Genomic DNA, 17,550 nt, shown 5'->3' with positions numbered 1-17,550 from the left:
GCTACTGTGAAAGTAGGAACTTTTCATATTTAACATCAATGAGGCTTTACTTTGTCAAAGGACCAAAGTAATGTGATTGTATTAGAGGCTAATAGCATGACATTTTTCTTCTGTTAAGAGGCTTGCACTTTCAGTACCATCCAAAGGGAGACAATTTTTCTCCTCTATTTTGAGGCTTGTCTTGCTTAAAAAATAGCTAAACTCACTTTCTGCCTAGCAGCAAGTTTTAAAAGCAAAGACCCAAATCCAGGAAAAAACAGTCTCATAATTTAAACAATGACACTTAACTATGCAACTGCAATGGATGGAATTAAGAAACTTCCAGATTTGAGTAATCACCCTCTTTCCAAAAGTAGCTGGGCAGCTCTCAGCTCCCTGAGCTTTGCTGTTCTTCGAGGTGGGCGATTTAACAAAACTGTTGCCACAGTTAGGGAGGCTCTTGGGTGCAAAACCTGGGCTGTTTGGTCAGTGGAGCACAAGGTGATTTGCAGCTCGTGGCTACTTGGAGACAGAGGGTGCACGCACTCTTCCTGGATTGATTTTTACCTTGTTAGTGTTTTAGGCTCGACGCAAGTGGGAATACACCAATTTCAACGTGTCCATCCATATTACCCCTCCAGGTCAAAACAAAAGGAGATTGAGTTCAGTCTTGTAGCAGGAAACAAGTTGCTGTGGCCAGGGCATGAGGAAGAGGAATGGCTGCAATGCTGCCAATCCAATCAGGGCCCTTTGGAGCCTCACAGAGCTCTCCACCAAACCTCTGAGGGGCTTGCGGTAAGGGACAATAATTTCATTCGCCACGATTAGGCAAAAGAAAGGTATGATCCAACAGCAGACAAAATGGGAGCCTAAATTAAATCCCAGGAGAAGATTTCACAAAAAAACAAACCCCCTAAGGCTAATGAAGTTGAATTAAAAACTGTTAAATCAGCTTACGAACAACTATTATCACAAAGTGCTCATATAACACTTTCACTGGCCAAATATCAGATATATGAAAAGGGGGAATACAGCCAACAGTATGTTCACACATTTAGTAAGGGGAAATTGAATATTCTGCCTAACACCAGAAATTAAAAATCAAGCAGGGAGCCAATTTACTCATGGAGATATTAATAAAGTTCTCAGTGATTTTTATAAAGTACTGAATAGCTCTCAATTATTTTATGGTGATAAAAAAAAAATCATGTTATATTCTTTAAGAATTCCATATTTTTTTTTCTAGGCTGTTTCAAACAGATTAAATTAAACAAGTGAAAGCAACAGTCCCTCCTAGAGCTACTTTTAAATGTGGATTCTGACTTAAAGGAGATTTGGGTAGTTTTGATTACTATGATGTGTTTACTGAACTGTACAGTCTTTGCAATCCCTTGAATAAATCTTTCAGGGGAGGATATCTAGATAGATTTCTAAACAATAAATATATCTGACTGAAATACAATATAAAATTTTAAGATTTGGGATGTCTTTCTTGTTTCTGAATAGACTAATCACAATATTAATGCAAGACCTTTATCATACCAGAATCCTTATTAGCTAAAATGCAAGTTATCACCTCTGCTCTTTGCCTGAAATAAGAAACAATCCACATCAGATGAGATTTTTTTAATGACAGTGGCTAGAACTAATTGAATTCATAGTTTCAAGTGCCAGCAAATTTGCCACAGAATCCAGTAGCTGTGTTACAAAACATTTACTAAGTGATACTGAAGGAGGAAAACTCAGATGAAGTCTTTTCAGCTGAAATCTAAGACATGAAATAATTAAGGGAAAACAGAAATGTGCATCTTTCAGAGTTATTTTAAAGAGTTTCTCTTCAAAAAGATTAAATTCCATCCATCACTAGAAAACAAGAACAATGTGACTTAGGTGCCTTTCTTTATTGGGCTCCGGTTGCCCAAATTTTCAGTAGCATGTACATTTAAGAATCTTAAATTTATGTTATTTATTTATATGGGGTCTAAAACAGCTTTGACATGAGGTCCAATGTAAGTATGTCATGTTTGACATGAGGTCCAGGAGCTCCAGGCTCTTCTCACTGCAGAAACAGGTGAGAAGCATCAAATAAGGACATTTCTGTGGACTTATTGTCCTGTCAGAAAATAACTGTACCTGCAACTCTGACCTTCAACACACACTGACAAAATCACTACCTGCACTAGCTGCACTAGCTCACAATGGGTTGCTCAAAAATCATCTCAGAAAACTGTCAGTGAAAACAGAGGGATACTGAAAAATTAGATTTCAGTAGGAAAATATTCCATTTTTGCTCAATAATCTGTACACAGCTAAAGAAAATACTAAATGATTCTTCACATTGAGCAGCTCTTTTTCATGGCATGAGGCAGAAAGAACCTAACATTTTCTCAAAACTGTTGCACTGGTGTGATTAGATCAGTGAATTGATGTCATGCTGACTGAGAAATTAGGGAAAGGAAAAGGAAAGGGAAGATTCTGTGTTTCTCCCAGCATCTCACTAGAAACTCCTCTCCAGACACTTGAGTGAGCTCTCTACAGAACTCTCTGGAACTGCCCTGCAGTTTCCACACAGTGGAAGGCAGCAAGAGGCAGCTGCCAGCAAGCACTGAAGATTACTCTGGTGAAAAATGAGGAGTAGCCTCTGTGACAGTAAAAATTGACCAGCAGCGACAAAGAGGTGGGAAAATAAGTATTTCACAAATGGAAAGTGAGAGGAAGGATGGCTTACAGCGAGCGGGCAAGAATACACAATATATGTCATGAAGGCCTCTAGGAAGCTCCTGATTCCAAGACGTGTGGAGATGGGTAAGAAATAAAAGACAGCAGGCTGTGGATGTCTTTTGCTGGACTTTAAGATAAAATAGATTTGATTAAGGGAGACAAAAGAAAAAGAAAAATATGAAGGTCTCTGACCTGGTGAGGCCTTATCTTGGTTGAGTATTGGAAAGTTTTAATCAGGAGAAAGAGGGAATATGAGGACTAGAAACCCCATGAACAAGTGGATACAAATAGGCACAAGTGGTAAACCAAGCAAAAAAAAAAAAAAAAAAAAGAAAGAAAAACCATTTCATAATGTCCCCATGCACAAATCCAGAATGCCAGCTTAGCAAAAAGTAACAAGTCTGAATTATTTCCTTAACCTGAGCAATGACCTTTGAAAATGCTTATGGTTTGAGTCAGGTGCTGGCTGGGACATGAATCACAACATGAGCTGTATGAGTGACCCCAGAGCTGCAGCTGAAGGCAGAGAGGTGCTCAGCCAGGTCAGGGACACAGACAGCTCTGGGAGACATCCCAGGCACAAACCCCCATCTGAACATGGAGCTGAGAATTACAGGAACACACTCTGGGGGACAGAAACGGAGAGAAAACTGTTGATGACTCAAAAACATGAAGGCTCTTTATGACAAAAAAGCATAAAGGCTCAAGCTGGTGCTCTCAGCTTAGAGCAATTTGAAGCCATTCCATGACCTCAAAGCACATTCTATAGGGAGAAATTAGACACAGTTTCCCATTGTGGTCTAATGAACCAATACAAAAGCACGAGCAAATCTCATTTTTAAAGGGCATGTGCAGACTGCAGGTTTAACTGAGAATCTTAGGAGGAAAGCTTCATACAAAGTTCCAAAATTTCTGGACTAGAAAAAGTGAAAAATGATCAAACACTGAAAGTGAGTCAACATCTAGTAGGAAATTCCCAGATGCAAAATTGCATTAGTTCCAGCACATTTCTGCACAGAGGTAAGCGAGCTCTTAGTGGAAACAACAGAAGATTTACTAGAGTTTTTTTTCATTAAAAATAAACTCTTTCTTCCCTAATACAGAAAGGTTCTGTGAGGTGGCTACAGAAGCACACAGATGAATGGATAAGAAAATAAATAACTCCTCTTTTTGTGACTTACTAAAAAAGCAGGCAAAGAAGGTTTTCTTTCCATTTTCTTAGAGGTGTGTAATACCAGTAGTTGCATTTCTGTAAATTAATTAATCAGGAAGGAAGCTTGCTGCTTTGTCATATTGGGAAAAATCAAGACAGAGCAAAGTGCTTTCAAAACTGCCTGCCTGGAAGTGGAGAACTGAGGCACACAGAGCAGGCAGATAACAACACACGGCCTTTGAAATGCGAGGGAAAATCACAGCAACTATCCAGACTCCAAGGAGAGCCCCAGGATCTCTTCCCTGCTAGTTAACAGGATGCAAGACTCACCCCCAGGCTACATTCACCTTTCCATCAGGCGAAGCTGGTTGGCTCCTTTCATGTGTTTGAGCAGTTGTGTCTTACACCACCCATGAGAAAGCTCCAGGCACTGCAGATGGGAAAGCAAATGTGGTAGGAACAGAGCCACCTCCCTCTCATTCCCGAGACTGGGAGTGGGACAGGACCACGGCAGAGCACACCAAGTGATGTCCCTTCACTGTGATCCAGGAGGAAAAATGCATGGGAGTGCACTCAGGGAATGAGAGCAGCACATTTCTTCCTCATTCACCCCATAGGTGATGCAGAGTTCACGCACAGCACCTTTACAATCACCTTAAAATCCAACCAGAGCAAAGGTGACAAAACAAGGACGAAGACCTTCAAGAAGGAAAGAACAAGAACACTTATAATGAGGAAAGAGATGAGATTGCTTGAAGATACAGCTTAATTACAAGGAAGGATTTGAAGGAGAGGAAGAAAATGCTTGACAGAGAACAAGGAGACAATCATGGGAGACACATAAAAGGAGCCGAAGAAAAAGAATGGGAATAGATGATGTGAGTGCACATTAACCTCTCGTTTTTTTCTCCCAGAGACTCACTCCAAAGTTAAAAAATGCTCTTGGATATTTGCCATGCAGTTGGTGAATCCGAGAACACACCCCTGCAGGCCCATCATGGGTCTAGATTGGCCTAATAAATCACTTGTCCCAAGACAATGCAATTAAGCCTAATTAGCCGATAGCTTTATTCCTAAACAGTCTCTTCCCAAGGGAGGTTTTAACTTTTGGTTTCTAAATTAGCTCAAGGAGCTAAATTGCTCTCATCTCCTTGGCAAAGCAACAGTTCATTTCTACCTTAGCACAGGATGCTTCATGCACTCGGGGGACGCGTGCTCGCTGCACGAGTAGTTTATTTACATCAGCCCACAGTCCGAGTCCAGCAGGAGCAGGGAGAACCCTTTGGAAGCAGCAGCATGTTCCCTGCCATCTGTCACCACGGACTTCCCCACCTGGCTGCACTCAGCACAGCTTCCCTACGAGTCTCTGCGCTGCTCCTCCAGATCCTCTCCTTGACCAGGACAAGGTGCTCTGTTCTGATAAAGCTTCGAGTAGTTCTGAGATGCTCAGAGGAGAAAAATTAAATAGGCCAGTGAGAAATGAGGACCACCTCGGCCTATTATCTGAGTAAAGTCTGAGTAGAAGACTCAGTCTGAGTGAAGAAATTCTTCCCTGTGAGGGTGCTGAGGCCCTGGCACAGGGTGCCCAGAGAAGCTGTGGAAATGTCCAAGGCCAGTTTGGATGGGGCTTGGAACAACCTGGGATGGTGGAAGGTGTCCCTGCCATGGCAGGGGGTGGAATGACATGAACTTTAAGGTCCCTCCCAACCAAAATCATTCTATAATCTCATGATTCCCAAAAGCATTCCAAAGATCAGCATTAGTACTTTCCAGTACGGTAAAACAACCTTCCAAATCCTTTTATGACTGTCCTTGGCTTCCAACTCACGTTCCTCCAGAGTTACATTATTTTCAGCAGTCTTACAGAAGATTCAGCTCTTTATTTTGGGGATTATGTGACTCTAATTCAAAAAAAGACTAATGTGATGTGTCCTCATAAATCAAGAAAATGAGCAAAGAAAAACTCAGCGGGAGCTACCAGTCCCAGAAGGTGCAGAGTAACCTCCTGCACAACAGTTACTGGAGAGAGAAGGTTTGCACTGGAGAAGGATGGGGATCCAGAGCACCTGGGAAAAATGGGAAGGGGAAAGTAGAAGGAGCTGGAGTAACATATTTCTATTTATCTGACACCAGGGTTAGAGTTCACATCCCAAAAAAGCTGTGCAGCTCTCTATAAAGAAGTAGCAGGAAGCTATTTGTGCTCTGGCATTTTCATTGGCATCAAAATACCAAAAGGGGAAGTAGTATAAGAAAAAGAACTGATATCTCACCTCTGTCTGTGAAGAAATTGCCTGAAGATGCCTTTTGTTCCTCAAAGGTAATATGAAATCGTTACCTTTTTGCTTCTTGCTCTTTTAAACTTTTTTTTTTTTATCCTATGGTAAAAGCCAACAAATCTTCGGACATCAACTGCTTCCTGCACGTGCAGCATTTCTTCACATCACAGAAACTTTTCACTTTTAAACACTACCTGCTGCTAGTGTGGGCTAAAGTCTTGATAAATCCCTTCATTTTAAACATTGTACAGTTTTCATTTATTTAATCCTCTGTAAGGTTTTATCTATTATTTTCCTGACTGCCTTACATACATTTATTTCCCTTTCATCTGTTTAAATTGTGCCTTACTTTTACTTAGTTTACTGTCTCAGGGCTCTGCAAATTTGATTCTTCCTGTCCCTTTCACCTCTTGGCAGCAGAGCTGAGCCTGCTGCCCATCTACAGCTGCAAACACCCTGATGGGAACACCTGACTGCAGCATCTTCTCCCCCAGGTGCTCACAAACATTCACATTTCATTACATCTAAATTGCTTGGGAATTCAAGTTATCCTTCTTATAAATGGAGAATTAGGGAGAGAGCAAAAAATTTCAAAAATTAAAATGGGAACTTTTCTGGAGCTCAAACAGCTAGACAAGCAAAATTTCAGTATTAGTAGGTCACTTCAGTGCTCTCTGTGTGTTGGAAACCTCCCCTCTGAAACTCTTACATGGAAACCTGGAGGCACAGGCTCAGCCTGCATTGACCTGATGGTTTCAGTAGTATTTCATAGCTCTGCTCTCTCCAGGTCCTTTTCTTTTTATTTGAAACCTTCCCATAAAGAAATCACTCTCACACAATTAGCCAGGAATATATTGCATTGTGATATATAGAGCAGGTATTAAAAAAGCTATTTGAGTATTAAGAGAGACTTCAAAGGAGGTGAGATCATGGGAGAATGGGGATAGATCAGACCCATATATGTCAGATTGATTCAGTTTTGCTGCCTTAAGGACAAAATGGGGACTAGCAAAGCACTGCCCCACATGCTTGGGTGGAGATGTTAATTGGGCTGGTTACAACATGTCACTTTTAGAGCCATGGCCCCTGCAGTGAGTTAGAGAACCACCCCAAGCTGAGCCAAGGTGTTTTTCAGGACTGCAGGGTGGTGTTTGCAATGAAACAAAGCAGCAGCAGGACACAGGAGACTCTATCACCCTCAGCTTCCACCTGATCTAAAGGTCAAGCCCTGCCCTCAGACACAAATCCTTTCCCCAGATACTGAATTCCCAACTTTATAACTCTTGTGGGAAGCTTGCACTTCCATGAAGAAGAGTGGGACTGGTTTGCCTTTTGTCTGCTGGGACATGTCAAGGTATTGCTGATTTACATCAGGTCTGGCTTGTGGAGGTTTGCAGCGAGGCAGCCCAAGAGCAAAAAACAGCCCTGGCTCATGAAGTGATGGTAAGGCTATCAAATACTTAACAATTCTATCCCAAGTTATGTTTTAAAAGAAAGCTGCAAATAAATGTTTTGTTGTTGGAGGGAGCAGCTGGAGAGGAACAAACCCAGTTTCTTAAACTGGGCATAAAACAAAGCATACCCACAAAATTAGAAGTTAAACTAAAATACCTAAATTCCTTTGGTGATGTGCTGTAGCTGGGTTTGGGGGCTCTAAAAATGAAATTTTAGAATAAGTCCTTTTTGCCCCAGCCTCAGACAGTACAAGACAAATGTTCTGCCTCTCTGAATTACACTCAGAACACACATTTTCCCATTAAGACACAATAGATTATTTCCATATTAAAATAACTACCTAGTCGATAGCTTGCAGGAAATATGAAGGATGAGATGAATTAGAAAAATTTATATAGGTGAGTAAAAAGTGACTCCCCTAAAACCAGCCATGAGTTAGGACAGTATTTCAGGCAGCTCACACGACAAAAGGGCGTCAGCTGGATTGGAATTTAATTCCCTGTTCATGTATGGGCTGAGGTGCAAAGAAACGAGTGGCTGGTGCCTCTGTTCTTGACTGAAGTTGTGTGGCCACTGGGTGTCATCCTTGATTCAGATGACAGCCAGAAACTCTGCAGCTGCAGCGCAGAGCCTGCAACTTCCCGAGCAGTTAAATTCCACTCTATTTGATTGTACAACATACAGCAAATTGCTCTGCATTTAAATCAGCTATACAATTGAATACTTTGACATAGACAAATTCTCCTTTGTCTCAGTGCTTTATTTGGAGACCTGAAATGGCTGGTTGCTGCAGGAAAGAAAGAAAAGTAATGCAACGGGGGCATAGGAACTACAAACAATTTGATAAGTAATTATCAAATCTCGGGAAATATGAAATAACTATGATTAAATAATGCAGAGGGTCGATGCAGGAAGTTTGGAATTATATCTGTAATTTGTCCCCAGGCTGGAAAAGCCTATTCCATATAGGTAATTTCATTTAAGATATTCAGTATCCAGATTCAGTGCACAAATTAATGACTATGTATGAAGGAGCTGGTTCAGGGAAAACTAATCTAAACTCTTACCTACAACACCAAGCTAGCACCCTCAGAACAGTTCCAAAATGTCATCAAGGAGGAAAAAAGACTGAAGGTCCTTGATATTTAATTAATTCCACCTATAGCTATTCTGTAATTTTTCACATTTTTTTCCACTGTTCAGCCTCTTCCCAGTTCCCCACAACCAGGATCCATGGGAGCCACACAACCAGGTGTGGCCATGGGAGCAATGCCTGCACCTGGCAACAGGGGAGCAGGAAAAAGCCTTTCCAGAAGAAACATCCAGACATCCAGTAAGTTTTGCCCATGCTCACATATAAGGTTGGAATCAGCTCACAACAGGTCATATGTCATCCTAATGAGTTTTCTGTTATGGGTGACTGAAAAGAACTTATCAGCATTATTTTGTTATCTCCTGGGAGTCTAGACAGTCTGAAACCAGCACACAGTGCAGCAAAGCTGCCTATTATAATATTATTTGTCTCTGGAACCTGATTTAGTTTGCGTTCTTCAAGCTAAAATAAAAGGAAGTGCCAGCAATTTCTCCAAGCATTACAGGCAGAAATGTTTACATTTGTCAGTGCATTAAAAGTATTTATGGCACTGTTCTTAACATACAGAGTATAGCCATAAAATGGCTTAAATAACAGGTATTTTTGTTAATGCAGCTAACCTCAGCTGATAGCTCAGCTTTCCATGGATTATACAGTCTTTCAGAACAGATCTCCATGTAATACTTCCTAGCTTTACCAGTGGATATAATTTTAATGAAAACATGCCACTACTAAAGAGCTATTAGGCACAGTGTCGAAACTGTCTTTGATTTTGTTCACCAACCAAAGACTTCAATGGTTATTTAAAATCCATTTTTAAAGGCAGATGTTAAATATTCTCTTTATATTAAGCAGCCTCATAGACATGATTTAGGATGCTTGTTTTTAATATTGCCAACACTCTCTTTTATGGTTCTATTTAGTTAAGAACTGATACCAGACTCAAAGGAGGAAATGCATTTTAGATGTGAGCATGTGCATTAGCAATTTCAAAATTTACCATAGTTAGCGTAAAACAACCCATCTGAAGTAACAAAGTTAGAGAACCAAATTGTCTAAAGGTTTACTACCCTTTTAATTGAAGCAATAAACCAGTAACAAATATTAACCCAATGAGTTTTTATTGAAATAGGAATTTTCTTCTATTTCTATAAATATATGCATAGATGCACATACCCATATTCTATGGCTAAAAATCAACACAATTTCACTTTCAGATCTCAATTCTGAAAGGGAAGGTTCCTTCCCATTTAAACTTCACAGCACCTTTTATTTGGGAATTTATTATTAGAAAAGTACTTACGCTGGTTTAATACTCTTGGAATGCTTTTCATGAATGTAGGCACCAGCAAGGCCTCCCGCTCCAGAATTTAAATACTGCAAAGAATAAATCAACATGTACATGTCGTGCTCATTATCTGTAAAGTATCACTTTCCTTCCCTCACCCTGATCTATAAAACAAACTAATTTTAACATTTCTAGTGGTTTCTAGATGGAGATCTTAGCATTTGTCACAAAGTGCTGATGGAGGTAAAAGCAGATATATTTTTTTCAGATTAGATTTAAAAGTATCTCTCTTGGCTTACATATGGTATTTGAAGTCTAAGAGACCAGAAAATTGAAGTACATCTGAAACAGTTCCATATACATTTGCTATATATATATATAATATATATACATAGCAAAGTCATCAAACAATTCATCTGACTATGTCTGACGTGTCTTAATCTCACTAGGAGTCAAAGGAACTAAAGATACCTCGCTCTGTGATCTGAAATTATTAAAGTTTAGACAAGAATATTCTATTATCTGGGGACCACTTCATAAAATATTATACCTGTGAGACCTTCTTGATGTGAGAAATAAGAGAAGAGCCTCTGATTCCACATCCACAGGGCAGATGTTTAACCACCACCACCAGTATCCACTTCACATCCACAAGGCCTTGTAGGTCATTGCCACTTTTTGGACCCCCTCATAACAGAGACACCATTAAAGTCAGCGTCCATCTCTTTGTTGTGGCGAATTCAGAGATTCAGCCAAGTCTTGCTCAGCTGCTCAGGTGCAGCTCTTATTCACCTGACCCGTGTGCTGACCCATGAGATGAGTGACATTAGGGAAAGCAGCCTCCAACAATGGATCTGTTTTACCTTGTAGGAGCACCAGCAGGCAAAATCTACTCCCCAGTCATGCAAATGAAGCTCCACATTCCCAACAGCGTGAGCCAGGTCGAATCCAACAAGGCATCCCTGCAGGAAAGAGATGATTACTGGGTTACTTATTAAGATAATCATCACTGGGATTATTTTGAAAATAACTCCTTCAGAGCTTAACTTGCTCTCAGTATGTAGGCTACCTAGAGACTTTTTACAGAAGCAGAGAGTGATAGGATAAGTGTGAATGGATTTAAACTCAGAGAGGAGAGATTTAGGTTAGATGCTAGGAAGAAATGTTTTTCTGTGAGGGTAGTGAGACACTGGAACAAGTTACTCAGAGAAAGTGTGGCTGCCTCATTCCTGGGAGTGTTCAAGGCCAGGTTGGATGGGGCTTGGAGCAACCTGGGATAGTGGAAGATGTCCCTGCCCATGGGGTTGGGACAGGCCAATTCTTAAGGTCCCTTCCAACCCAAACCCTTCTATGATTAATCTACCAAGTACCATCTGTTCTCAGTGATTACTAGAAACAAGTTTTCTATGCCACAGATGCATGTAGAAATCACCAATTTTTCTGTGATTTTTCTTCAAGGATGCTTGGATAGGGTTTAGATTTCTGAGGTTTTGATTGTTCAGGGAACTGGAATCACTTGAAACAAGTACTGAGAACAAATGTATAAATACAAACACATCATGTATGGCACAACAAACCCCAGGCAGAGACAAAGCAGTAATGGTCATAATGATGCCAGTTACCCATGAAAAATTACATTCCAATATATATATTCATGCTCAAGGTCTCCCTGGTATTTAAATGAGAAGGACCTTGCTCTTTGGGAATCCAAATGGATGAGATAGCAGCTTATTCAATGCCTTGGTCTTTAAGAACTTTTATATTTGTCCCTAAAAAGAAGGAATCTGCCATTTCTCTGTTAAAAATCTTGTATTTTCCATAAGCATAATTTACACATGACACTGAGAAAAAGTGGGGGGAACCCAATATCTAAGTACTGAGAGATTTCTAGATCTAAAAGTATGAGTTTTACACATGAAATAACCACTGGATGGCAGCATTTTTAAACTAAAAAGTTATTTCAATCTTTGCTATTTATTTAAGAGCAGAGAAATAAAACTGCTTTTTGTGCCTGGACTACAAATTAAATGCTATTTTACATTTTGCTTTTAAAACACAAACAGCTTGCTTGCAAGCAGCAGGGTAGGAATAAGAGTGAGAGCACAGGCTTCAGAAAAATCAACGTCCAATAATAAAACAAAGGGTTTTTTTAAGAATCTCCTGCTGTTTCTTGCATGGAGGGAATCTTAGCTAAATTATTTAAGCAGTACTTTGGTATATTTAATCTTCTGTATAAACTAGATAACAATTTGTTCAGAGCATCATTTAAAGAAGATGTGACACATAAATTCTAATAGAGACATTTATGAAGTTATCAGCTTGAAAAATTATTCCAAAACGATGGAAAGAAAACTCACTGCCATAGCATTTGCATGATCTAAATGTTGGAACTCTAGTCCCAATAAATAGCCATGGTGGCTTGATTTCACAGGGACACAGAGAACTGAGGTAAGAGAAATCAACTGAAATGCTGAAGCTAAAGCAGAGAGGCTGGGACACGCTGAATTCCTATGGGAATGCTCTCATCCAGGGATAAAATGGCTTTGGATCAGAGAAAAAAGCTTCAGCAAACTCAAGCCAATTGCCAGTGAATAAGGAGGTTGTCATAAGGTTTTAAGGCATTAACTTCAAAACTTCAGTTGACTGGATTTAAACCTTAACAGGTATGTACATCCCACACAAACTTTTGGAAGCAATTCTATGACAGATGCACTGGTTTCAGTGGAAACCAGGAATAACAGATGAGAGTCTTGCAGAATGCATGTATCTGTCTGTACATTGACAAAATTGAAATAAACAAACAAAAAAAAAAAAAAAGGAATTTGCTCACAAAGAAAAAGCATGTAAGAAATTTAATTCTATAAATCATGTGCCAAAACCAGCTGTCCTTTCCCTGTCACTATGCAGTATACTATATAAAAAATTATGTTCAAACACATAATATTGAATTATGAAAATACAGTAGATGGGAGGTAGGAGGAGATAGCTTGGGACAATTGGATGCCCTCACAATAATGAGGCTCCATAACCACCTCCACAGTGTGAATTTGAAATGGACAAAGGTTCTTGGGCACTTTTGCCTCTGTGGCTGCAACGGATCAGCTTGAACAAAAAGAAAGGTTATTGACATGACACCATTGGGGTCACCCATCCTCCTGAACTCCTTTAGCTGCTCCCCACCACTTTGAAACATGTTGGCAGATCCTGCTGGGCAGTGTTTAACAATACCGAGGCATGGGAAACTCGGGTTCAGTGCTGGCAGGGTTCCTGCATCGTCTCAGAAACGCCCACTCGCACCAGTTTGTTCGAGTCGTCATCTGCAAGATGGGGTGTGCTGGTTTGCTTTCCCAGGGAGGTGTCTGGCACTTGAGTCACACAAACAGCAAATGTTTAGCCACACAGATTGCATGGAAAAAGTAAAACAAACTGGAGCAGCTCTCCCTGCACAAGCCACGCAGAACCAGGACTGCGTGGGAACGGCGCTTCCCCAGACTGGGGGGAAAACAGAGCTCTCCATCTGCTCCGGGCAAAGGAGAGGACATGTGCTCTCCCCTGCCTCTTCTGTTTTATTCTAACATCTAAAAGTCATTTCTGCCAAGTGTCTGGGTAGCTGCTGATAACCAGCAGGTAACAACTCAGCATGGACAATGACATTTGGAGAGAGGGAGAGAAATGACAGCTTCACGCCAGCAAAGCTGGGACATTTAGAAAGAGAGACAGGAAAAGAAATGAAGATGAAGGATCTTAAAGCTCTTCCTACTGGGACTCAAGAGATTAAAATATTTTACATAACAGTTCAGAGTCAGTGGAAAGTACGATATAACTTATGAAATTAAAATTGTATTTGAAAGGTAGAGCCTCCTAAAAGTCAGCCATTTCTTCACTTGTAGAAGAATAAAACAACTCAGCCTCCTCCATCCTCTAGAGCAAGCTTGAAAGTATGAAACAAGGAAAACTGTTACATCCTCCTCAGCCTACTGATGAGTCTCTTGCACAATACGTAGTAATTTCGATTTATCTGAGAGACCTTAGATGGAAAAATAGCCTGAGGTAATTTTTCAAGCTTAATTTAGTTCATTTAATATTTAATGACTTAATGAAGCTGTCTATGTGCAGAGCTTTCACTCTGGGAGGAATCTTAATGTACGCAGAGAACTTAGGAAATTGGCTTAAAAAATGTAAAAGGAAATCAGTAACTTAATTCATAAATGATTGACCTCAAGAATCCTAGGACATTTTCCAGGCCTCCAGAGCTCACAGCTCAAATCTCTAGCCAAGCCCTGATAGGGCACAACACTGTGGGACTTTATTTTGACAGTACATTAAAAGAATTATTAAGAACATCTGTGTAGGACTTTTCTCTCTGACATACTGGCTGACAAGTGATTTTTTTTTTCCCCTCTCTTCTTCTCAAATAGCATTTTCACCTTGTATTTTCCCCTTCTGACTCGTTTGCTTGTCAGTTCTCCCCAACCTATTTTCTGTTCAGGAGTGCAGGGTCACCCACCACCCTTCATTCCTGGGAAGGAGAGCCTTGCATTTTTGCTACAAATATGACTTTTTCAGTCTTATCTGCTTATAAAAGAACTTTCAGCCTATCTGTGACAATATGTTGACTAGAAGACAATTCTGGATTCATCAGGTCCAGAAGCTCTTGAAAGAGATATGGTAAGTCCAATTAAAGCCCTGTATAGATACACAGACACTAATGACTCTGCTTCAGCAGCTGTTTTTGTTTTCCTCTAACCCAACAGCAGCTCCTAACCCCAGCTCTGATCTGGGAAAAGATGAGGAGCCAACTCTTTTGAAACCCCCACATTTCAGGCATTTTGATAACCAGGAGCCTTGTGTCCAAGATAAGCAGCAGGGAGCAGAAATGCTTCTTACCAACAGAAACACTTCATGAATCAACGGTTTTGTGGCTGTTCATGTAAATATTTGTCATACGCAGATGTTGAAGTGTGGTGTAACAGTTTCTTACATGGAGGGTTTGTGTAAACATATAAACATCACTTAACCTGTGGGCAGAGTCTGTAAGGACACTGAGCTGAGTGTATCTGACAGGAGGGAAATAAAAACACGGCTGGCTCATGCTTTTCAAGCCTTAAGGGTACTCAAACAGTTCTTCAGGTTGAATTAATTTTGCTTTTTCAGTATACTAATGATATTTTACTTCATTAATCTACCTGGACCTCAATCCTGCACACTCGAACCACTAGAAATTCAATTTGATGGTTTTTTTCTTCTCCCTTTTGAAAAATCTGTGGAAGAAGAGATTAATGTCTACATTATGTCATTTCTAACAGGCATTCAGATGGAAACAGGCCTTTGACATCTACCTGTTCTTGCTGGAATGCTGAATTGCTGTCACAAATTGCTCTGCTCTTCAGGAACATGATACAGTCTCTGGGTAAAGTGTGTGGTGGTTTTGTGTGCATCCCTGTGGAAGCCCATGAGGTTAATATTATTATTATTATTAACACTTGGGTTAATATTATTATTATTACTTGCACTGCCTTGCAGATATTTTAATCTTTCTCCATCAAGTCCTGGTTATCTCCTTAGATTTTATAAACATCAATCCATTTTCCTTCTATGTAAAAAGCTACTCTCTCCCAGAACACCACTTTGGGGCAGTTTAGAGCCATCAGTGAAACCGCATCTCTTCCACATATCCAAGTCTGCAGCCCACAGTCCAGAGAGCATCTTTGGAGAGGTGATAAAGCAATGGGTTTTTTTTCCCAGGTTGTTCATCTTTATGGAAAGGAAGGAAGATTTCTCTCTCTCAGACACCTTTCAGACACACCACGGAGCGGCTTTCTGGGAAGCAGCACTGAAGACGTGTAGGTGTTGGCAGCTCTGCTGCCACCAGGAGAGAGAGAGAGTAGAGCAGTGGGTGGCACCATCCTGTTAATAACCTGTCTTCCCTTTCTAGCATTCCAGCACAGTGGAATTGTGATTTTCTGTGGTCAGCAAAGTGCTGGCAGACACTCCAGGAAAGCACCATGACGGAGCTGCTTTTGGAGCTCTTGCACAAACCCACTTCCCCTGCAGCTGACTCCCCACATTTCTATTCACCCTGCTTTTCTACATCCCTGTCAGAAGTTGGTTTTGTTTTGTGCTGTTTTTAACGCTGGGTTTTAACACCAGGTGCTGCTCTGTGAGAACATTCCCTTTTTACATCCCACGGGCCCTGCACCAGCTCTCACACCTGCTCTGCTCTCCCAGAGGGGACTTTTCCATCTCTTGCCATCAGCATAACTTACGCCCTGACGTCCAGAAAAAATTCCACTGCCAAACCTATGGCTACAGAAGATGTATAGTGTGCTGTGAGGTAGGAACCTCTCCAGTGAGTTAAACCATTAAAGATAAAGAGTTAGCTGGTCTGCCAAAAACCCAGTGATACCAAATAAGTTTACCCTTCAGTGGTTTAATCTTGTATGAGATAAGCTGCATCCAGTAAAAGGCTGCCAGCATGGAAAGTCTGGTGACCTCCTGTTGATAAGACAACTTAATTAAAAACTATTTTCTCCTGGATTCCTAGGGCAATTGAGATGGTTAAAGAGTTTTACAGCTATGTCCACAGAACACACTGCCTGCAAGCTCTGAAGGCTGAGTCATCACTAAAATACACTCGTCTTGTGATGTTGATGTGCTCCACATTGTGCCTGTCTCCAGAAAACTCATCAGTGGAGTCTGAGCACTGCTGGCTCCGTGGGGATCTCACCCCTCTGCTCAGGGGGGAGCAAAATCTGCCATAACACAGCTACAGAAAAGGAGGAAAATCATAAAAGACTCATGTTGAAAAAGTTCAGAAAAAGCTCAGAAATCTTACACAAACTAAATTTCAAAGACAGGTGAGAGCTGTGATTGCCTCCTCCTCCTCCTTCACTGAGGCTGTTGGTATTCTACCCTTCAAGAAAAGCCATGTCAAAGCTAATAGTCATGAATTACCTTTTCCAAATAGTTTAACATTCATCTGCCTGAAAGATTGCTCCCACAGGGCTATTTCTTCATGCAGCACACAGTCCCCCAAAGGTCTGGGCACAGAGTGCTTTTACATTTTACCAGAGACCTACAAATTTCTGTGGTTTGTTCCACAGGGAAAAAAAAAAACCAAAAAAAAAAAGACCAGAACAACTGATTTCACAGAGAAAACTGATCTAAAATTAGCATGAAAAGGACACATCTGGAGCAGTCCTACCTTTTTTTGGCCAGCCCTTGTTATTCTAGGGATGTCAAACAACTGTCCTGTGTAGTACTGCACCCCACTGAACAGAATGACAGCAATAGAGTCCCCTTCCTTCTCAATAACAGACAGGATATCTTCAGTCCTCAAGGTCTCCTCCCCCTAAAAAAAAATTAAAGGACACATTTTACATCAACTCTGGCAGTAATGACATCGCCATTCCTTATTTCATAATCTATATTTTACCATGAAAGGAGATCAAAAGCAAACCTTTGTCTTGGTAATGATATACAAAGGTAGTGCTGTGAAGTAGCCTACGAGCAAGTAACCTCAAAAAAATAATCATTAGTAAGTGAAGCTTGGAGGTGCTTGTTATAAAATGTCTATTCACTTCAT

At 40.6% G+C, this 17,550-nt stretch overlaps 1 protein-coding gene across 1 annotated transcript in view; it reads right to left on the bottom strand.

The window, feature by feature from the left end:
* Nucleotides 1–17,550, bottom strand: part of KYNU (kynureninase) — a 53,487-nt gene that overhangs the window by 13,916 nt on the left and 22,021 nt on the right. The window contains exons 7-9 of the mRNA XM_071435462.1: nt 17,170–17,316; nt 10,829–10,927; nt 9,981–10,054 (exon numbers count right to left, since the gene is read on the bottom strand). Coding sequence (XP_071291563.1) covers nt 9,981–10,054; nt 10,829–10,927; nt 17,170–17,316 — 320 coding nt within the window. The remainder of the gene's footprint in view (nt 1–9,980; nt 10,055–10,828; nt 10,928–17,169; nt 17,317–17,550) is intronic.

Source organism: Agelaius tricolor, unplaced genomic scaffold (assembly GCF_023055355.1).
Source record: "Agelaius tricolor isolate 1412-34295 unplaced genomic scaffold, bAgeTri1.0.p SCAF_10, whole genome shotgun sequence".
Classification (NCBI taxonomy): Eukaryota; Metazoa; Chordata; class Aves; order Passeriformes; family Icteridae; genus Agelaius; species Agelaius tricolor.
Note: the sequence above shows the minus strand (reverse complement) of the source record. Positions and strands in the feature narration are given on the sequence as shown.